The 23983-nt window shown below is 34.8% G+C and overlaps 1 protein-coding gene and 1 long non-coding RNA gene across 7 annotated transcripts in view; one reads left to right on the top strand and one right to left on the bottom strand.

Moving 5' to 3' along the window:
- The window catches only part of LOC127874422 (uncharacterized), a 35019-nt gene extending 12893 nt beyond the window's left edge, over nucleotides 1–22126 (bottom strand). The window contains exons 1-4 of one of the 6 annotated variants that reach the window (XM_052418730.1): nucleotides 21810–22126; nucleotides 20256–20405; nucleotides 19543–19667; nucleotides 16790–18490 (exon numbers count right to left, since the gene is read on the bottom strand). In XM_052418730.1, coding sequence (XP_052274690.1) covers nucleotides 18468–18490; nucleotides 19543–19667; nucleotides 20256–20405; nucleotides 21810–22069 — 558 coding nt within the window. In that variant the 5' untranslated portion in view covers nucleotides 22070–22126 and the 3' untranslated portion in view covers nucleotides 16790–18467. Of the gene's footprint in view, nucleotides 1–16789; nucleotides 18491–19542; nucleotides 19668–20255; nucleotides 20406–20740; nucleotides 21145–21809 lie in introns of those variants that run through there. The other 5 variants (XM_052418731.1, XM_052418729.1, XR_008046895.1 and 2 more) reach the window with 5 other exon arrangements.
- LOC127874423 (uncharacterized) lies at nucleotides 90–13498 on the top strand. Its single transcript, XR_008046898.1, has 4 exons — nucleotides 90–218; nucleotides 9086–9234; nucleotides 11375–11498; nucleotides 13201–13498. It is a non-coding gene; the product is annotated as an uncharacterized LOC127874423 (long non-coding RNA).
- Nucleotides 22127–23983: the final 1857 nt, after the last annotated feature.

Genomic DNA, 23983 nt, shown 5'->3' with positions numbered 1-23983 from the left:
TGCTCGACCAGCATTTTTTTCTGCTCGAGCAGAAAAATCCTGCTCGACCAGCATTTATTTTTAGATTATGGCATTAGCCAATCAGAACTCTTGTTATATTTGCCAGTTGGTGCGAAACTGGTTTGTTTGGAAAAAATGGCTGCCGCCATGATGGTGCCTTTTTCACATCTTCTGCAAGTTTATGTGACGACCTGTTAAAAGTTTAACATTGACACGCGGTAAGTGCTTTATATTTTGGCAGCAAACTAGTCGATCAAAAAATTGTTGCCATTCGCTTAATAAGAAAATCGATCATAAATGTCTCACGGCTGTTAGACCCCCTAAAACTTTTGCGAAAATCACGACGATGACTGATATTGATAACATTGGCTCAATGGGTGCGCAAGTGTAGGTTCTCTGTTTCTATCGATTTACTTTCTTAATGATTCTTAATAATTGCTTCCGACACAGGTGCCGATTGCCTGTGATTGTGCCTTTCTGGTTAACATTGTTTACGTTTCTCGTTCTCCCCATACATGTATATCTGCTGTCCTAACTTATACATTTATCCAAAATATCATGTATGTTAACCAGTTCTCAGTGCCCCAGATAAGCTGCGTATCTGCGTCTTTCACCCTATTAAAATGTTTAAAAATGCAAAGAAATACAATATCATGAGTATTGAAAACGCAACCAATTTGACTTTTACGCAAATTCGTCAAATTAATGATACAAAACTTCGATTAAAAATTCTTTGCTCATTTTTGGTATTTTCTCTTTGGAATTATTATCGTAACGCGGTGACGCTTACATTCAGCAAGCTCAGCAAACGGTCATAGTTATTCAAACGCTTATTCGTCGCTCATTGTGCATGTAATTGTAAAGCGTCTGTACTTTCAGTTTCTATTACGATGCGAAATTAAAATAGCTAAGAGAGGTCAAAAGACGTCCTAGATTGTTGCGCCAAAATATCAGCCGATCGCAAACTTTTTCGAATCAAGAAAGCAAGAGCCAATAAGTGCCGAATCATTCGTGTTATCGATTTTGTTAGAAACTGTGTATACAGCAGTTGAGTTGACATCCAAAAAACATGATGGAAAATCTGCGACTTAACAAACCTGTCAAAAGTATAAAAAGGCATGTCATTGGTTAGAAAATGTCGACATTTTTTAAAGTTAATATCATGGACAGTTTCAAGGATTAAAGATATTACGAAACATCAGTTTATTAAAATTTATGATGATAGTTTACAGTTCTATTGAATCAATACAAGTGTGCAGCGTCAACGGAAGTAAATCAGCAATTATTTTAAGGTATGCATTTTTATTACTCATTTCACTCTATATGAAGAATGGAATCACCCTATTTTTCAAAATCAATGGTTGAAAACCCTATTTCCCAAATAATTATCTGGGGCACTGAGTTCTCGAGAACTTTTCTCAATTTCAATGTAAATTATTTTTCACCGAGGCCAATTAGCTTGTTCAAAGCTAACAACATGTAAAATGTGAGTTGTGTCTGAATTACAAGTTGTTTAATTTTTCATAATTGAAATGTGTACAATTTACTATTTATTGAATAACTTGGCAGTGCATAATTAAGTTCTGGGAGTTTATTTTCAGCTCTGAACTGCGAAAAAATTGCATAATAATTATATTGGTGGCCTTATAATGAGTTACCTTTCATCTGTCCTTCCATTTAAATGTCCCTAAAGCAGACTTCCCAAACTTTGCAGAAAGAGTTTAGGCATTGTATTACACACTCATTTTAACCATGGCATGCTATTGTACAACATGTCTTGACGGAAATAATTTCAATAAAAAATATTTGCAGGAAATAATTTTCCCATTGCGAATCGTTTGTATCTTTTTATCTTTATTCTGAAATGCCCCTCTTAAGAATAATGTCATGTATAGCTGGTTTAGATTTAAGGATGATGATATGTCCAAACAGCATTTTGTCACGTCATTTACTGTACTTCTTAACCTACATGTATTTGAATATTCAGTCCCCATATAACTACGCCCATATGTTGTGGACTTTTCATACAAGAATACAAACAGGAATATGTATTGGAGTTTGCTGTTTAAATTGACAGTCAATCGGAGTGTAACAGGTTTGTTTTTAACCAGAAGTGAGGAACTAAACGCAATTTGCAGGGAAAAAAATATCTCTTTATACCACTTAAGTATATTTGCATCACAGGAGCTCTGGTGTCGTGAGGTTGAGGAAACTAGTGTTGAATCTAAAACATTTAGCATCATGGACTCAAAAGTGAGAAGCCAAGTCAGACACCGAAAATGTAAAATAATCTGTCAGATGTTTGGTCTGACAGGCTACGAAATTCTGTCAGACTGAAGGATAATTTCTGGATTCCACTTATTAGCATACCTGATAATAGCATATTTCTGTTATTAGCATATAGAATGTCAAAGCACAGATTAATTCTTAAATTTTAATGTATTTCACTTCTTTTAATAGCATAACCCCAATAATTCAGAATTTACTTAAAGTCTTTATAACATAGAACATTATCAGAATGCCAAGAAAATATGCTTTAAATCTGCAAAAATATGCTCAAATGCAAATACCTTAGAATACAATTCCATTTGATAAATAGTTATCTTAAACATCAATCATATACAATGTTGAATTTAAATTTCACTTTGACGATCAATTATTAACAGATTTGACTTATTGTATGCCCCCAGTTGCTATATTTATGCTAAAATGTGTGTTCCTGTTAATAGCTAGTTCCTGTTATTAGCATAATTTTTGCTGACATGGTATGCTAAGAACAGGAATCTACTGTAGCAACATATTAATCAGGAATTATGAATTGAATCCGTGAACTATTATTTTTAATGGTGAAAGAAAATCTCCTTGGCGCGTTTTCAAAAATTCCTAATCAAGCTTGGTAAAAGAACACACAGAATAGCAAATTTATTACAGCGCCAACTTCTGGGTAAAAATGATTGATTTTTTTATATTCCGTAAAGACAAATGCCGCAACATACCCTATGGGTGATTTAAAAAATAATGAAGCCTAAATAAAACATGCATTTATTTTCTTACCATTAAGCATGTTTGAGTTCTTTTTCTATCTTACAGAAGTGTTTCCATGTGATTAACTTAAATGTGAAAATTCTTCTCAATAACTTGCTTCATCAACAAAATATATTGAAAAATATCCTTAAAATTGCCCCAAGTGTACTGGTTTTGCGTGACATTTCATGAAAAAGGCAATTTTCAATTCTATACTTCAATAAAACTTTCAGAAATATTAGGTATTGCCATTATTTAATGAATATAAAAATGCATATGCTTTGAGAAAAATAAAACAATGCTTCTTACTTAGGTTGATATCTCTTGTAGCAAGTGTTCAAAGCAATGATGTTCTTGTCAATTTTGTGCCACAATTTTTAACTCTCTTCACGTATATTAAGAGGTGGCATCATAAAGTGCTTCAATATTTAGAGGCAAAAAGTGTCCTTTTAACCTGTCACATGTTTTTTTTACACATTTGTACAGGTATTTATACAATTATTTGTTCATGTAAATTTTGAACAGCTGAATACTAAATGTGGTCAGAATTTGTCCCTGTCCCAAGTGTACATTTTGCAAGAAAGTTATTTTAAATTTTTCATAAGATAGAATTTTCAAGGTTTTACATCATTTTCTTCAAACCATTAATGCTTATCACTAGATGTACTGAAAATTTGATGCCAAAACCTTGTGAACTTTTTTTGCAAGACAAATATTGTATTTTCCCAAGTGTACGAAATTTTTATCATGTTTGATGGACAGGTGATAGCTTTTAAAAAATTAACAAAGGCACTAATTTTCTGGAAAGAAGTACACAGAAGGGTGTAATCTCCAAGAGAAAAAGGTGGTTTCTTCACTCTGGGGGTGAACTACTCTTATTATATGGGTATGTCTCCATATTTTGTCTTCAGAAGAAAAATATAAGCATATAAATGATAATGTGTGGGAAGTATATTTGACTTTACCATAACATTATTACAAAAATACATTTCCTCTTCTCAAATTAATGTCAATTTTAATCAAAATGTTTCTCCCATAATCTTCAATGTTAGCCTGAAGTTGGTTATTAAATGTTGTACATGTGCACTTGGGACACAAAATGAATGTTTTTCTTATAAACCTCCAGAAAGTGAAAACAAACTTACGTTATAGCAGAATTAATGATTAAATTTCGATTTAATAAAGCATTCAAAAGCAACTGAAAAATAGCCAAAATAAAAGTTGAACATGGTAAAATGTCAAATATGATGGATGACAAAGTTTTTTAGACACTTATTATGACTTATAATTAAACCACGCAGACTGACACCCTTGTGGTACAATTCCTACACATCTAAACTAAAAACCATGTTAAAACCTTCGATAAACAACGGTACAGCACTTATTATTATTTCATTCATTTTTAATGACACCTTACAAAAATATATAGAGGATATATTGTATTACAGAGGAAGGTCAAGTAAGAGGACATCGTGTTTAATGTATAAAGTATAAAAAGAACAAGGTCTAATTTATAAAGAACAAGGTCCAATATATAGAGAATGTAATGTTTAATATATAGAGAGCAAGGTCTAAATATAGAACAGTGAATTATATGTGTCTTGTTGTGAGAAAACTGGGCTTAATACATGTGCGGAAAGTCTTGTCCCTGATTAGCCTGTGCAGACTGCACAGGCTAATCAGGGACGAGACTTTCCGCTTTTATGGTATTTTTAGTTTGAAGGAAGTCCCTTCTTACCGAAAATCAAGTTTAAGCGGAAAGTGTCGTCCCTGATTAGCCGGTGCGGACTGCACAGGCTAATCTGGGACGACACTTTACGCACATGAATTTAGCCCAGTTTTATCAGAACAAGACACATATTATAGAAAACGAGGTCAAATATTATAAAAAATATAAACATGTATTTTGTATACAGAACCATGTTCAATATTTATAGAAAAGTGTCCAATATATAGAGAACACAATATTAGATCAACTTCAAGTATAGAGAGCAATGTCTTATATATAGATATCAAATTCCAACATATAGAAGAGGCATAATGTCTTATATTTAAAGATCAAGGTCAATGCCATAGAGAACAATGTTTAATATGTAGAGAACATCATTTGATATTTAGAGAACAAGGTATGCTATCCATTTGTATAGAGAACAACGCCCAGCATTTAGATCTCCAGCATATAGAGAGCAATGTTAAATAGATCTTTATTATATAGAACAAGATAAATTATGAAACCAAAGTCAAATATATACAACTATGTGAAATATATCTAAAACCAGGTCAAATGTATCTACAATTTGTGAAATATATGTGTTTTTTATGGGAAATACAGATCTATGACACACTGCATAATTATGGAGATTCCTTATGCCTCTGATATCCCATCGGTTATAAACATACTAAGGGCCACAAAAATACCTCAAATGAAATACATATAAAAGTTCAGATTTTCATCCATTTTGAAAATGTTCCAAGTGTACAGATTTGGCCTAAAATCATGCTAGATCCTTTCAGCAAACAATTCAAGTTTCCTGTAACTTATTCTATAATTCTATAAGAATATTTTATGCAAATTTAATTTATATTCTATTTTACTGACTGTTTGGGTATTTCTTAGAATAAATGAAAACTTAAGTTGTCAAGTACAAATAACCTTAAATCTCTAAACATCAACCTTAAATCATCAAACGGACCTTCTAGCACAGAACATTATTTGGGGAAACATTAATTTGTATAATCAAATGTAATAAAAATTTAAAAAGTATTTATATATGTTGAATGGTTTGCTTATTTTACTTGTATACAAAAGTCATGTTAGTGTCCCAAGTGTACAAATGTTTGAAAATTGTATACAGTTTTGGCAAAAGCTAGTTTTTGCAGATTTTCTTATATAATAAAAAAGAAACTTTACATATATTTGAAGGCCATCCTATATTTTGATAAATCTGAGTTTTTACTTTAAGATACACTGCTTTGAGGCCAGGAAAAAAACTTTTAGGAGTATAGTTTTGAAAAATATGTGTTAAAAAACATGAAAAATTCAATTTTTTTCCATAATTGTTTTTAGAACACTTCTGATTTTGTATTTTAATTTTGCTTAAGAACATACTGCATGTTGACAAAACACACAACATATTGATAACATGTTTTAATGGGATTTTATTAAGTGCAAAAGACATGTACATTTATAAAAAAAAATCAAAACATTTGGTTAACATCTTTTGTTGTGAAAAAGTGATTACATCTGACAGAACGGCCCTACTCATTTATAAAACTTGAACCCTTTCCCTATGCAATACAAACAAAACTGTTGCCATAACTTAACATCTAAAATTTGAGAAAATTTTTCATTTAGGCTTCATTATCCCCACGCTTTTCGGAGAAAAAGTGGGGAAATTGCATATGTGGTTATCTCTGTCTTCCGTCCGTCCATCTGTCCGTCCGTCCTGGCCACTTTCTCCACCTACACTATAAGCACTAGAACCTAGAAACTTACACACATGGTAGCTATGAGCATATGTGCGACCCTGCACTATTTGGAATTTTGATCTGACCCCTTGGTCAAAAGTTATGTGGGTTGAGGTGGGGCCGGGTCAGAGATTTTTACTCATTTTTATGCCCCCGGATCAAAAGATTGGGGGTATATTGTTTTTGGCCTGTCTGTCATTGTATGTGTGTGTGTGTGTGTGTGTGTGTCCCAAAACTTTAACCTTGGTCATAACTTTTGCAATATTCAAGATAGCAACTTGATATTTTGCATGCATGTGTATCTCATGGAGCTGCACATTTTGAGTGCACCAGAGACTACACCGAATGTCTTCAAATTGATACTGAACCTCTCTTATGGCAATACGGATAATCTCAACTATGTATGGCCCCATTACCAACCCTTGGGTGCCCCGCCCACATTGGCCACGCCAGCATAGACCACGCCCACCCAAAATTGCCTTTTACTATAATTTCTTCATTTCTACACTGATTCACATCTAATTGATACCGAACTTCTCTTATGACAATACGTTCAATCTCAACTATGCATAGCCCCATTACCAACCCTGGGGCACCCCTGGGGCACCCCTGGGTCAAACATGCGGCGTGGGGATACACGTCGGCCTCTGCTGCGCCATTTCTAGTTATTTTTGAAATCACCCATATTTGTGTAAAGTTTGGAGAAAAATCAAGAAAAACATATTTAACAATGAAATACATTTAAGTTGTTTGATGATATTTTCATGTATTTCAACGTTTCCAATGTCCAGATAAATACCCTATTTGTACCCATTGAAAACCTTTAAAACTTTAATTTTGCATTGTTATTTTGTGTTGGGCTTGAAGAAAAAAGATTGATCTGTATGCAAATGTTTACATTATATCTCACAATCATAACAATTTCCAATTTATCGACAGTGGTGACCGGGTTTTATCATTATTATATCATTATTAGTGCTTGTGATCATATTTCAGATGCCAAGGGGCCTTTATGGGTGGGTTAGGGAGGGTTGCTCCCTCCCTTCCTTAATTGATTTTTAGCTCCACTGGCCAAAGGCTAGCGGGGCTTATGTCATGGTCCTGTGTCCGTCATGCGTGCGTCCGTCCGTGCCTGCGTGCGTCCGTCCGTGCATTAACTTTTCCTTTAAACATCTTCTCCTAAACTACTGGTCCAATTCTGATGAAATTTCTCAGTAATGCTCTGGGTGAACCTCTTTCAAATTTGTTCAAATTATGCTCCTGGGGTCAAATTTGACCCTGCTCTGGGGTTACAAAATTGAACATATGCTTATATAAGGCCTATTTTGTGAAATCTTTCAAAATCTTCTCATCCATAACCATTGGGCGTAGGGATATCAAATTTGGTATGTAGAGACATCTAATAGTCCTCTACTAAATTTGTTCAAATTATGCCCCTGGGGTCAAATTTGAAACTGCCCCGGGGTCACAAAATTTAACATATGCTTATATAGGGTCTATTTTGTGAAAACTTTACAAATCTTTTTGTCTATAACCATTGGGCCTAGGGCTACCAAATTTGGTATGTAGTGACATCTTATAGTTCTCTACCAAGTTTGCTCAAATTATGTCCCTGGGGACAAGTTTGACCCTGCCCCGAGGGTAACAAAATTGAACATATGCTTATATGAGGCCTATTTTGTGAAAACTTAAAAAATCTACTTGTCCATAACTGTATGGCATAGTGCTACCAATTTTGGTATGTATTGACATGTATTAGTTCTTTTCTTAGTTTGTTCAAATTATGCGCCTGGGGTCAAATTTGAAACTGCCGCGGGGGTCACAAAATTGAACATATGCTTAAAATGGCTAATTTAGTGTAAACTTTAAAAATCATTCTTGTCCATAACCATTGTGCCTAGGGCTACCAAATTTGGTATGAAGTGACATCTTATAGTCCTCTACCCAAGGGGGGGGGGTCACAAAATTGAATAAACGCTTATAAAGCGCCTATTTTGTGAAAATTTTAGAAATCTTCTTGTTGAAAACCATTCAGACTATGGCTACCAAATTTGGTTTGCAGTAGCATCTTATTGTCCTCTACCAAGTTTGTTCAAATTATGCCCTTTGGGTCAAATTTGACCCTGACCCGCGGGTCACAAAATTGAACATTATATACACTTCTTTCTTGCTTATTTTGTGAAAACTTTTAAAATATTCTTGTCCTTAACTCTAGGATCTAGGGCTACCACATTTTGTATGTAGTGAGATATAGTAGTTCTCTATGTGTCCAATAATTATGTTGATGAAGGTGGCATTGGTAATGTCTTGATATTTCTGTGAGATATGAATGCCAAAGTCTTCGTTTTACATTACATGAATTTTTATGTAAAAGTGGTGGTTCTTCATAAATTCTACATTTTTGCAAATGATGACCTCTACAAAGTTGTTCCAGGAGTACCATATTACCTGACAATCTTTTGTTTTATTGTTAACTTAAACTGTACTTGATTCTAGCATGCCACTATACTTCTTTGAAGTAATTTGAGCAAATTTCTCACTGTTTAGTAATGTATACATTGTTTAAGGTACATTATAATTTCACATTTTGTAGGTGGACTTCAATATGTATGATCTACTTATGCTTCCACAATGTAAAGGCAACAATCACTGGGTTTTGCTGGTTGCAAGTGTTATGTCCAGGACTGTAACCATTTACGACTCGTTGAGTGGTAACAACAAGGCCTTGTTCGATTTGTTTCGGTAAGGTTCAAAGCTGTAATTCATTTTTAGCTCATCTATTTTTTGAAAAAAAAAATGAGCTATTGTCATCACCTTGGCGTCTGCGTCGGCGTCGGCGTTGGTGTCCGGTTAAGTTTTGCGTTTAGGTCCACTTTTCTCAAGAAGTATAAATGCTTATGCATTCAAACTTGGTACACTTACTTACTATCATGAGGGGACTGGGCAGGCAAAGTAAGATAACTCTGGCGTGCATTTTGACAGAATTATGTGCCCTTTTTATACTTAGAAAATTGAAAATTTTGGTTAAGTTTTGTGTTTAGGTCTTTTTTATTCCTTAAGTATCAAAGCTATTGCTTTCATACTTGCAACACTTACTAACTATCATAAGAGGACTGTGCAGGCAAATTAATGTAACTCTGACTGGCATTTTGACAGAATTATGTGCCCTTTTTATACTTAGAAAATTGAAAATTTGGTTAAGTTTTGTGTTTAGGTCCACTTTATTCCTACAGTATCAAAGCTATTGCTTTCATACTTGAAACACTTATTAACTATCATAAGGGGACTCTGCAGGCAAAGTTATGTAACTCTGACTGGCATTTGGACGCAATTATGGGCCCTTTATACTTAGAAAATTGAAAATTTGGTTAAGTTTTGTGTTTTGGTCCACTTTACCCCTAAACTATCATAGATACTAGTATTGCTTTCATACTTGGAACACTCGCAAACTATCATAAGGGTACAGTAAAAGGACAAGTTGCATAACTCTGGTTGTCATTTTACGGAATTATGGCCCTTTTTTGACTTTGTAACTTTAAATTTTTGGTTAAATTTTGTTTTTCAATCCACTTTACTTCTAAAGTATCAAGGCTATTGCTTTCAAACTTCAAATACGTTCATGCTATCATGAGGTTACTGTACCTGGCAAGTAGAATTTTACCTTGACCTTTGAATGACCTTGACTCTCAAGGTCAAATTATAAAATTTTGCTAAAAATGCCATAACTTCTTTATTTATGATTAGATTTGATTGATACTTTGACAAAACTACTCTTACCTGACATACCACAATAGACTCACAAATGACCACCACACCCTAACACTATACTATACCCCCCCACCCCACCCCCCCCCCCAAATTGTTTTTTTTTTTGAGACGGTTAAAAACAAATATTTATTTTTATTATTTTATGTTTGAAATACCGTCCAACCATCGCACACAAGAATACACCCCCACCCCCTCCCCCCCCCCCCTGGAATTCCCCCCCCCTAATTTTTATTTGTTTTTTAAGATCATCTCACAAGTGACCACCACACCCTCACACTATACCCCCCCCCCAACCCCCCCCCCAATTTATTTTTTTTGAAACGGTTATAAAACACAAATATTTATTTTTATTATTCTATGTTTGAAATACTGTCCAACCATCGCACCCAAGAATCCCCCCCCCCCGAAATTTTTTTTTTTTTTTGCATTTTTGTTTCGCATTTTTGGAAGATAATGTAATAAATGTCCATGCCCCCACACTATACACCCCTCTTCACTCCACCCCTCCCTCCTTTGTGATGAGCGGTCTGCACCTGCAAGGCGGTGTTCTTGTTTGTCTTACCTGCTTGATATAGCAGTCACAGTAGCAGTTGGTGTATGTGCATTTTATGTGTGTCTCTGAGATTATCCAAACTGTGATTCGATAATTAAATATGCAATTTTAATATAGCTTACCACATATGTTCTCCATGTAGAGAAGCTGCAGCGCATGCGTTAACAAGAGATCAAAGGTCACATTTAGGGAGCTTTTTTGGCCAGTTCCAGTTGTCATTCATCAGGCAATATACCAAACAAGATATTCAAAAAACTTTGTAAATCTTATTTGTTTTCTATATTTGGATCTTTATCTTAAATATTAACTTGTAATGACCACCAACACTTTAAAAATGATAGGCTATATATAAATTTAAGCTTGCTTTCTTAGTTCATTCTTATTTATTATTGTGTCCTATCTCTCACACTTATGTGTTTCAAATAATGTGTTAATAGATTCACACACATATATATATGTTTGAAAACTGATTACCAAAACAATTTGGTATAGATAAAGTGCCGCTTAAGTATATAGGCACATGATTTTTGTTGATTTTTACCAACAAAATATATGTTGCAGCCAGTTCATGTGTCAACGAGCGCAAGTTGTGAAAGATGGCTTGGAAAAATTCAGTTCAGAGTTCAAAGCGCCACCTTGCAACAAACAGCGCCATGGAAACAGCTGTGGAGTGTTTGCATTGATGGTAATAAATTAGCTTTATATTTCTATATAGGAGTCACTTTGTCGTACTGTCAGTCGGTCTGTTGGTCTGTCCCGAAATTTCATCCGATCTTCACCAAACTTGGTCACAAGTTGTATCTTGATGATGTTTAGGCAAAGTTTGAATATGGGTCATGCTGGGTCAAAAACTAGGTCACTGGGTCACTTAGTGTGTTTTAAACCGAAAGTTTGGCCGGACCATAACTATGTCATTTATCGTTAGATTTTAAAATAACTTGTTACATTTGTTCACCATCATGGGACGGTGTGTTGCGTCAAAAAAGTACGTCGATATCTCCAAGATCAAGGTCACACTTGGAGTTCAAGGGTCAAATGCTTGTCCGGGCCATAACTTTATCATTTATTGTGAGATTTTAAAATCATTTGGCAAATTTGTTCACCATAATGGGACGGTGTGTCGCGCGTAAGAATTACTTCAATATCTCAAAGGTCAAGGTCACACTTTGAGTTCAAAGATTAAAAATGGCCATAAATGAGCTTGTCTGGGCAATAACTATGTCATTCATTGTGAGATTTTAAAATCATTTGGCACATTTGTTTCCATCATTGGACGGTGTGTCGCGCGAAAGAATTACGTCGATAACTCCAAGTTCAAGGTCACACTTTGAGTTCAAAGGTAAAAAAAGGCCATTAATGAGCTTGTCCAGGCCATAACTATGTTGTTCATTGTGAGATTTTAAAATCATTTGGCACATGTGTTCACCATTATTGGACGGTGTGTCGCGCATAAGAATTACGTCTATATCTGCAACGTCAAGGTCACACTGTGAGTTCAAAGGTCAAAATTGGCCTTAAATGATCTTGTCCGGGCCATATCTATGTCATTTATTGTGAGATTTAAAAAAAACATGATACATTTGTTCACAGTCATTGGACGATGTATCATGCGAAAGAATTATGTCGATAACTCCAAGGTCTAGGTCACAGTTGGAGTTCAAAAGTAAAAAATGGCCATAAATTTGGACTGCATGTCATGCTAAAGAATTCAAGAGTTCAAAGGTCGAAATGGCCATAAATGATAATGGCATTATCATTCTTAAAAATCGCCATAAATTTGATTATCTTGTTTTGTGAAGACCGCATGCAAAATAGTCTGTGTCAATGCTGCACGTGGGGGTATTTGTCACGTCTGTGACAAAGCTCTAGTTTGCTTAGTAAAGATCTGCATTAACTTTTATTCAACAAAATAATTGGAGAATGTAGAATATAATCATCGTACCTGTCTGTTGTTGTATTGGTTTTTAGAGCCTTGCATTTTCTTTTAATTTATAAAGGACATGATATTTCATATGTAATATCATAACCTGAGGATCAAACTGTGTTATAGAGTCCCACTTTTGTCAAATAACCCTGAAAAAAGGTTAAACAAGAAGATTACTCATATTTTAATTTATATATGTGTCATATAATGAAAAAAAGCATTCTCTTTGCACCTGTATATTATTTTGTATGAAAAGTTGTTTTTCAGTGTCTTAATGTGATTGTATATTTATGATGCATAAAACATGAATACTTTTCACTGTCAAACTATCGTTCTTGCAATTTTATTTTCAGAAATAGTATTTTTTAAGAACACTTAATCTAGTGAATATATGCTTTTCTTATTGCAAACAAATGTTGTTGTTTTTTAAGTTAAGTATGAATGACTTTTACTTTATTTTCAGACTGCCAAATGTTTGGTCATGAAAAAGCATCCCACAATGTTGTGACAGGCCCATGATTCAGTTTATCGAGACTAGTCGTGAGACGCAGACTTCTGATTCATGGAGTGCGACAAACATGTCTGTGCGACTCGATCACACCACTGTAAAGCCCGGCACGGCATTAAAATGGATATTATCAATATGTGTTGTTGCTCGAAAATATGTTTTTGTAGCAGGTAGTGCTTTGGGCTCGATTAATCTGAGAACTCAACAAAATATTAATAAAATCCTTCAGTGCCTTTTAGTTCTGAAAACAGAAGTAGCCAGTTGGTATTACACATCTCCTTAACAAGTACAGCACAATAAAACTTAAGGTTTTATAATCCTAAATTTTTATATCCACACAAAAATATTGATGATTGTGGTGCTCAGATTGCAAAACCACCTGTTTGGCAAAAATAATGCAGATGGTTAGATTATGATAAGTGCAAGAAAAAAAGAATAACTCTGGAGATAATAATTGATATGATAATCATTGCTTGACAGAATCACAATTGACCTAGATATTTATTTATGAAGTGGTGTATTTTTCAATGAGTGCCTTAAGATTCCAAAAACATATTTACTTAAAATAAATAATCCCGATGGCGTAAATGACTTATCATTTCGTGTTCATGAACCGGTTTTAAAATACTTTGTAGACTTATCTGCTAGGCGGTGAGGACTTTTAGACCACCTGATAAACTTCAACTTTATTTGCCCTAGTTCAGTAACCGACTAAAGATATGCGAACACAATACTGATGACTGATGAATCTGTTGTGTCTTATATTCTCATTGCTACTTAAAATATTAAGTCTATTTCAACGTTTAGACTAATAATAAGCAAATTCGTTAAATTGATATCCCCCGCCAAATAAATTTTGATTATTGATGGGTGCAGAACTAACAGAAAAGTTTATTTGAAGGGTTGTACCCTTATCTCACTTATTTAAAAGTAACAACATAAAAAAGCGATTGGCAATAACTCTTATTTAAGAAAGTAGGGTTATAGATTTTGTGCATGACACCTCTCCTCATTAATATCTTAACATCCATTAAATTTCATCTTTAATTCGTGTATAGTACCTGTGATATAGTCCTGTAAAGTAGCATCAGACATGTACATATGTACTAGGGTTATGTTTCTTGTGCATGGCACTTATTCTCATTGACAATTATACACCCATGAAATTTCATGTTGAAATCTTGTATTTATAGTTTCTGAGATGAAGCCCTGAAAAGTAACATCATACAAAAACAACAAAGGGCAATAACTCTTATTTAAGAAAGTGAAGGGTTGTGGTTCTTATGCATGGTTCTATAAATGAGATATAGCCCTGAAAAGTTACATCATAAAATAACAATAACAAGAAAGGGCAATAACCGTTATGTAAGAAAGTATACGGTTATGGTTCTCGTGCATTGATAATTATACTCCCATGAAGTTTCATGTTAAAATCTTGTATAGTATCTGAGATATAGCCCTAGTTACATCATACAAAAACAACAAAGCGCAATAACTCTTATTTCAGAAAGCGACGGGTTATGGTTCTTGTGCATGGCACCTCTCCTCAGCTATATTTATACACCCATAAAGTTTCATGTTGAAAACTTATATTGAGTTTCTGAGATAAAGCACTGAAAAGTTTGTGAGTGACTGCACTGACGGACAGACCAACGGTACGTTTAAGTATATTTAGCGTACCCGGGGTACATTAAAGTATACTTAAGAGTACACGGGGTACTTTTAAGCATTACCCGAGCCGAACCGACAATTACCAATCGAGCTTATTGACATATTAAATAAATGATGATAGTGGTAACTATGATTGTGTGAAATATAATACAATAGTTTTCCTGTATTGAGTGTACATGTGAATTAGTTAAAATAATGATAAAAACACCGATTGGGATTATACATTTCTGGAACTGAATTTGGTTCATAATCAGTTTTTAACTTTTTTAAGCTGAAATAATATATATATTTATATTTATATATATATATATATATAATCTGAAAATATTTTCTTAAATCAATGTTATATCTTTGTATTAAAAAACTGCAACGCTCATGACTGTAAATTAGGCATTACCATATTTCTTTACAACGTAATGCATGTACATCATCGATATATCTAACATTTAAAACGAAAATCGTTTTAAAATTCAAATGTTTGCATGGTATTAGAACTACTGTTTTGATATCTTTGTTGTGAACAATGTGTTTAGGTTCAACGTCCGAAAAAAAGATGTCCGAAAATAATTGCAAGCTGTTAAAACGCGAAATAAAGTTGAATTGAAACAACAATGCGTTAAATATTATTTTTCATCAATCTGACATTTTTCACGGCGACTGATCGGAGCAATATCACGGGGGTACTGTGAAAATCGTCAGATCTCACGATCTGACAATATTGACGCTACACCGGTCTATTTCGTTTCCGTAGAGATAGCTAATGTCGTCCGCTTGTAAGCTCAAATTTGATTGGCTGACTGGTTCAATGGCTTATTCTAAAAATAAATGCTGCTCGAGCAGCATATTGCTGCTCGAGCAGGAATTTTGCTGCTCAATCAGCATTTAAATGCTGCTCGACCAGTAAATTGCTGCTCGAGCAGCAGTATGCTGCTCGAGCAGCATTTAAATACTGCTCGAGCAGCATTTTTTTCTGCTCGAGCAGAAGTTACAGTTTCGACCCCTTTGGTGCGCCATATAAACAGCTGTCGATTTGTGTGATTATCTATGGCGCACCAAAGGGGTCGAAACTTTAACTTCTGCTCGAGCAGAAAAAAATGCTGCTCGAGCAGCATTTAAATGCTGCTCGAGCAGCATATTGCTGCTCGAGCAGCAATTTACTGGTCGAGCAGCATTTAAATGCTGCTCGAGCAGCAAAATTCCTGCTCGAGCAGCAATATGCTGCTCGAGCAGCATTTATTTTTAGAATAAACCATTGAACCCGTCGGCCAATCAAATTTGAGCTTACAAAACGGACGAGATTAGCTATCTCTACGGAAACGAAATAGACCGGTGTAGCGTCAATATTGTCAGATCGTGAGATCTGACGATTTCACAGTACCTCCGTGATATTGCTCCGATCAGTCGCCGTGAAAAATGTCAGATTGATGAAAAATAATATTTAACGCATTGTTGTTTCAATTCAACTTAATTTCGCGTTTTTACAGCTTGCAGTTATTTTCGGACATCTTTTTTTTCGGACGTTGAACCTTAACACATTATTCACAAAAAAGATATCGAAACAGTAGTTCTAACACAATGCAAACATTTGAATTTTAAAACGATTTTCGTTTTAAATGTTATATATATCGATGATGTACATGCATTACGTTGTAAAGAAATATGGTAATGCCTAATTTACAGTCATGAGTGTTGCACTTTTTTAATACAAAGATATAACATTGATTGAAGAAAATATTTTCAGATTATATAATATATATATATTATTTTAGCTTAAAAAAGTTAAAAACTTATTATGAACCAAATTCAGTTCCAGAAATATATAATCCCAATCGGTGTTTTTATCATTATTTAGCTAATTCACATGTACACTCAATTCAGGAAAACTATTTTATTATATTTCATACAATCATAGTTACCACTATCATCATTTATTTAATATGTCAATAAGCTTGATTGGCAATTGTCGCTTCAGCTCGGGTAATGCTTTAAAGTACCCCGTGTACTCTTAAGTATACTTTAATGTACCCCGGGTACGCTAAATATACTTAAACGTACCGTTGGTCTGTCTGTCAGTGCAGTCACTCACAAACTTGTCAGTGCTCTATCTCAGAAACTCAATATAAGTATTCAACATGAAACTTTATGGGTGTATAAATATAGCTGAGGAGAGGTGCCATGTACAAGAACCATAACCCGTCGCTTTCTGAAATAAGAGTTATTGCGCTTTGTTGTTTTTCTATGATGTAACTAGGGCTATATCTCAGATACTATACAAGATTTTAACATGAAACTTCATGGGTGTATAATTATCAATGCACGAGAACCATAACCGTATACTTTCTTACATAACGGTTATTGCCCTTTCTTGTTATTGTTATTTTATGATGTAACTTTTCAGGGCTATGTCTCATTTATAGAACCATGCATAAGAACCACAACCCTTCACTTTCTTAAATAAGAGTTATTGCCCTTTGTTGTTTTTGTATGATGTAACTTTTCAGGGCTTTATCTCAGAAACTATAAATACAAGATTTCAACATGAAATTTCATGGGTGTATAATTGTCAATGAGAATAAGTGCCATGCACAAGAAACATAACCCTAGTACATATGTACATGTCTGATGTTACTTTACAGGACTATATCACAGATACTATACACGATTTAAAGATGAAATTTAATGGACGTTAAGATATAAATGAGGAGAGGTGTCATGCACAAAATCTATAACCCTACACTTTCTTAAATAAGAGTTATTGCCAATTGTTTTTTTATGTTGTTACTATAAAATAAGTGAGATAAGGGTACAACCCTTCAAATAAACTTTTCTGTTAGTTCTGCACCCATCAATAATCAAAATTTATTTGGCGGGGATATCAATTTAACGAATTTGCTTATTATTAGTCTAAACGTTGAAATAGACTTAATATTTTAAGTAGCAATGAGAATATAAGACACAACAGACTCATCAGTCATCAGTATAATGTTAGCATATGTTTAGTCGGTTACTGAACTAGGGCAAATAAAGTTGAAGTTTATCAGGTGGTCTAAAAGTCCTCACCGCCTAGCAGATAAGTCTACAAAGTATTTTAAAGCCGGTTCATGAACATGAAATGATAAGTCATTTACGCCATCGGGATTATTTATTTTAAGTCAATATGTTTTTGGAATCATAAGGCACTCATTGAAAAATACACCACTACATAAATAAATATCTAGGTTTATAAGTTTTATCGTGCTGTACTTGTTTAGGAGATGTGTAATACCAACTGGCTACTTCTGTTTTCAGAACTAAAAGGCACAGAAGGATTTTATTAATATTTTGTTGAGTTCTCAGATTAATCGAGCCCAAAGCATTTCCTGCTACACAAACATATTTTCGAGCAACAACACATATTGATAATATCCATTTAAATGCCGTGCGGGTCTTTACAGTGGAGTGATCGAGTCGCACAGATATGTTTGCCGCACTCCAGGAATCAGAAGTCTGCTTCTCACGACTAGTCTCGATAAACTGAATCATGGGCCTGTCGCAACATTGTGGGATGCTTTTTAATGACCAAACATTTGGCAGTCTGGAAATAAAGTAAAAGTCATTCATACTTGTGTTAAAATAGTGACCTGAAAATCAATAGGGGTCATCTGCGAGTCATGATCAATCTACCCATGAAGTTTCATGATCCTAGGCGTATGCGTTCTTGAGTTATCATCCGGAAACACAGTTTGATCCTCAGGTTATGATACCCCCATGGCCGAATTGACACAGACTATTTTGCATGCTGTCTTCACAAAACAAGAAAATCAAATTTATGGCTGTTTTTAAGAATGATAATGCCATTATCATTTATGGCCATTTTGACCTTTGAACTCTTGAATTCTTTAGCATGACATGCAGTCCAAATGTATGGCCATTTTTTTTTACATTTGAACTCCAAGTGTGACCAAGACCTTGGAGTTATCAACATGGCCTTTTTTTACCTCTGAACTCAAAGTGTGACCTTGAACTTGGTGTTATCGACCGTAATTCTTTCGCGCGACACACCGTCCAATGATGGTGAACAAATGTGCCAAATGATTTTAAAATCTCACTATGAATGACATAGTTATTGCCCAGACAAGCTCATTTATGGCCATTTTTAATCTTTGAACTCAAAGTGTGACCTTGACCTTCGAGATATTGAAGTAATTCTTTCGCGCGACACACCGCCCCATGATGGTGAACAAATTTGCTAAATGATTTTAAAATCTCACAATAAATGATAAAAGTTATGGCCCGGACAAGCATTTGACCCTTGAACTCCAAGTGTGACCTTGATCTTGGGGATATCGACGTACTTTTTTCACGCAACACACCGTTCCATGATGGTGAACAAATGTACCAAGTAATTTTAAAATCTAACGATAAATGACATAGTTATGGTCCGGACAAACTTTCGGTTTAAAACACACTAAGTGACCCCATGACCTAGTTTTTGACCCAGCATGACCCATATTCAAACTTGGCCTAAACATCATCAAGATACAACTTGTGACCAAGTTTGGTGAAGATCGGATGAAATTTCGAGACAGACCGACCGACAGTACGACAAAGTGACACCTATATAGAAATATAAAGCTTATTTATTACCATCAATGCAAACACTCCACAGCTGTTTCCGTGGCGCTGTTTGTTTGCAAGGTGGCGCTTTTAACTCTGAACTGATTTTTTCCAAGCCATCTTTCACAATTTGCCCTCGTTGACACATGAACTGGCTGCAACAAATATTTTGTTGGTAAAAATCAACAAAAATCATGTGCCTATATACTTAAGCGGTACTTTATCTATACCAAATTGTTTTGGTAATCAGTTTTCAAACATATATATATATGTGAATCTATTAACACATTATTTGAAACACATAAGTGTGAGAGATAGGACACAATAATAAATAAGAATGAACTAAGAAAGCAAGCTTAAATTTATATATATTTATATCATTTTTAAGTGTTGGTGCTCATTACAAGTTAATATTTAAGATAAAAATCCAAATATAGAAAACAAATAAGATTTACAAAGTTTTTTGAATATCTTGTTTGCTATATTGCCTGATGAATGATAACTGGAACTGGCCAAAAAAGCTCCCTAAATGTGACCTTTGATCTCTTGTTAACGCATGCTCTGCAGCTTCTCTACATGGAGAACATATGTGGTAAGCTATATTAAAAATTGCATATTTAATTATCGAATCACAGTTTGGATAAGCTCAGAGACACACATAAAATGCAACATACACCAACTGCTACTGTGACTGCTATATCAAGCAGGTAAGACAAAAAATGAATTTCAGCTTTGAACCTTACCAGAACAAATCGAACAAGGCCTTGTTGTTACCACCCAATGAGTCGTAAATGGTTACAGTCCTGGACATAACACTTGCAACCAGCAAAAACCCAGTGATTGTTGCCTTTACATTGTGGCAGCATAAGTAGATCATACATATTGAAGTCAACCTACAAAATGTGAAATTAAAATGTACCTTAAACAATGTATACATTACTAAACAGTGGGAACTTTGCTCAAATTACTTCAAAGAAGTATAGTGGCATGCTAGAATCAAGTACAGTTTAAGTTAACAATAAAACAAAAGATTGTCAGGCAATATGGTAGCTTTGAACAAGCTAATATGCCTCGGTGAAAAATAATTTACATTGAAATTGAGAAAAGTCCTCGAGAACTCAGTGCCCCAGATAATTATTTGGGAAAATTGGGTTTTCAACCATTGATTTTAAAAAATAGGGTGATTCCATTCTTCATATAGAGTGAAATGAGTAATAAAAATGCATACCTTTAAATAATTGCTGATTTACTTCCGTTGACGCTGCACACTTGTATTGATTCAATAGAACTGTAAACTATCATCATACATTTTAATAAACTGATGTTTCGTAACATCTTTTATCCTTGAAACTGTCCATGATATAAACTTTTAAAAATGTCGAGAATTTCTAACCAATGACATGCCTTTTTATACTTTTGACAGATTTGTTAAGTCACAGACTTTCCATCATGTTTTTTGGATGTCAACTCAAATGCTGTATGCACAGTTTCTAACAAAATCGATAACACGAATGATTCGGCACTTATTGGCTCTTGCTTTCTTGATTCGAAAAAGTTTGCGATCGGCTGATATTTTGGCGCAACAATCTCGGACGTCTTTCGACCTCTCTTAGCTATTTTTATTTCGCATCGTAATAGAAAATGAAACTACAGACGCTTTACAAATACATGCACAATGAGCGACGAATTAGGTCAGATTGAAAACGCATAGCGTTTGAATAACTATGACCGTTTGCTAAGCTTGCTGAGTGTAAGCTTCACCGCGTTATGATAATAATTCCAAAGAGAAAATACCTAAAATGAGCATAGCATTTTTAATCGAAGTTTTGTATCGTTAATTTGACGAATTTGCGTAAAAGTCAAATTGGTTGCGTTTTCAATACTCATGATATTGTATTTCTTTGCATTTTTAAATATTTTAATAGGGTGAAAGACGCAGATACGCAGCTTATCTGGGGCACTGAGAACTGGTTAACAGACATGATATTTTGGATAATTGTAAAAGTTAGGACAGCAGATATACATATATGGGGAGAACGAGAAACGTAAACAATGTTAACCAGAAAGGCACAATCACAGGCAATAGGCACCTGTGTCGGAAGCAATAATTAAACATCATTAAGAAAGTAAATCGATAGAAACAGAGAACCCACCCATTGACCAATTCTTATCAGTCATCGTCGTGATTTTCGCAAAAGTTTTAACAGCCGTTAGACATTTATGATCGATTTTCTCATTAAGCGAATGGCAACAATTTTTTGATCGACTAGTTTGCAGCCAAAATATAAAGCACTTACCGCGTGTCAATGTTAAACTTTAAACAGATCGTCACATAAACTTGCAGAAGATGTGAAAAAGGCACCATCACGGCGGCAGCCATTTTTTCCAAACAAACCAGTTTTGCACCAAATGGCAAATATAACAAGAGTTCTGATTGGCTAATGCCATAATCTAAAAATAAATGCTGGTCGAGCAGGATTTTTCTGCTCGAGCAGAAAAAATGCTGGTCGAGCAGTAAATTTGCTGGTCGAGCAGTATTTTGCTGGTCGAGCAGCATTTAAATGCTGCTCGAGCAGCATTTTTTTCTGCTCGAGCAGAAGTTAAAGTTTCGACCCCTTTGGTATCCCATAATTATCCCCCAGGCATGTGTACAGACGAGCTAACCTTCGTCAGCTAAAGTGCACGCTTCATTGACTGTAAGTAATAAACTGCGCTATTTGATTGGCTGAAGAAGATACATTCAAATAATGAAATTCATCCATACATTTAGCTATTGATAAATGTTTACAAATGGCTGCCGCATGAGTCTTGTGAAAAACAATATTTCAATTTGTAGCAATTAAAGAGTTTAGACGAACGCAATGGACAATCATAACTATTTTTTCGGTAATTTCTTTGATGAATTTTATTGGTATTAGCTCTGTAGAGTGATAATCTTTTGAGTAACAAGTTATTGCCAGTGAGATTCAACTGCACACTTAATGAATGGCAATTATTTTTTTGATTATTTTTTTTTTTACAAATCGGGCTAACTGCTTTGATGTTCATCCATACTTTTTCAAATTAAAAAAGACTCAAAAATGAAGAATTACTTTGCTATATGAAACTAAATCATTTTCTTAAAGCGTGACAACATCGAGGCAGCAACACCCGAATTAAACTACACAGAAACCTAACGACTCCCTTTGTTAACACTTTTGTGAACGAAATGGACACCCGATTCAGTGATTTGCAGACTAAGGCAGCCATGGGATTGAAATTATACCTGAACAAATGTGCGCCTCTCCTGTCAGTGCTAGTGACCTTGAATGGTTCATTGATGATCTCCCTTCCCCTCAGTCCCTCCCTGCTGAGTTGCACTTTATATGGCAGGCTAGGTGGAAAGGTGTACCCAACCCTCCTACTACCCTTCAAGGCTCTGTTGCACATTGTGATTCCCAGCTGTACCCCATCATTTACACTGTTTTGTCCATATCATGTGTGCTCCCTGTTACATCATGCGAGTGTAAAAAGAGTATCAGTGCCCAAGGACTTGTTAAGACAAAACTAAGATCATCAATGGGTCAGGACAGGTTGTCCGCTGTGTGCCTGCTTTCCATTCATAGGGACATGGACATAAACATTTTAATGTTGTTCCTAAGTTGACCTAGTAGGATATCCAACAAGGTTAAATAGGAGGTCCACCCATCTAACTCTGTTAAAAAAGTTATGGATAAAGATAATGTTTCCCACCACTTTAGTGGTTTGAGAGACATTTGATTTACCCCTATGTGTCTGTCTGTCCGTGCATCTGTCACACTTGATGTGTGAACTCAAGTTCTTATTTGTTTTACATGCACTTTTATCATGCACAATGCTGATTAGATAGCAGGAAATCGCATCATTTCAAGGTGCCATTTTTAAAAAAATCGTCCACGGAAGGGGACACCCCTCCCGCACCCTCCCCTGTTGAGCCCCCCCTCTGAACATTTTCTGGATACGCCTCTTAAACTAGTTCAATGCAACTTATAATACATCACATTTCATTCATGTACAGAGGATTACTTCAGAGGAGAAATGCAAGGGTCGAAGATACGTATGCTTTTATCTCAAATGCGAGATGTTCAGATTACATCAGATGGAAATAAAACTCGTGACGTATTAATTTGCGATGTAAAGTGCTTTGTTATATTTATTGCTATCAATTTCATTTTGCGCCGCAGTTTAATTCCATTTACATGCACATGCGAGGATAATTGCATTTTGTATGCGATGTATGTTAATCTATTAAAATCAATTGCCTTAGAACAAATAAACGTACATCTATTATTTGTATTTCTCTTCTTACAATGTCTTTGTTGTTTCAATATTCATATTTGTGTTATTCTTATTTACAAATATACTTAGCCGTTATTGTACGTTATTGCTATGTCTACGTAGACCCATAGAAATCAATGACATTAATTATATAACGTTTGCGATTAAATGAATC

The sequence above is a fragment of the Dreissena polymorpha genome, chromosome 3 (genome assembly GCF_020536995.1).
Source record: "Dreissena polymorpha isolate Duluth1 chromosome 3, UMN_Dpol_1.0, whole genome shotgun sequence".
Lineage (NCBI taxonomy): Eukaryota > Metazoa > Mollusca > Bivalvia > Myida > Dreissenidae > Dreissena > Dreissena polymorpha.
The sequence above is the reverse complement of the archived record's forward strand: the minus strand, read 5'-3'. Positions and strand labels throughout refer to the sequence as shown.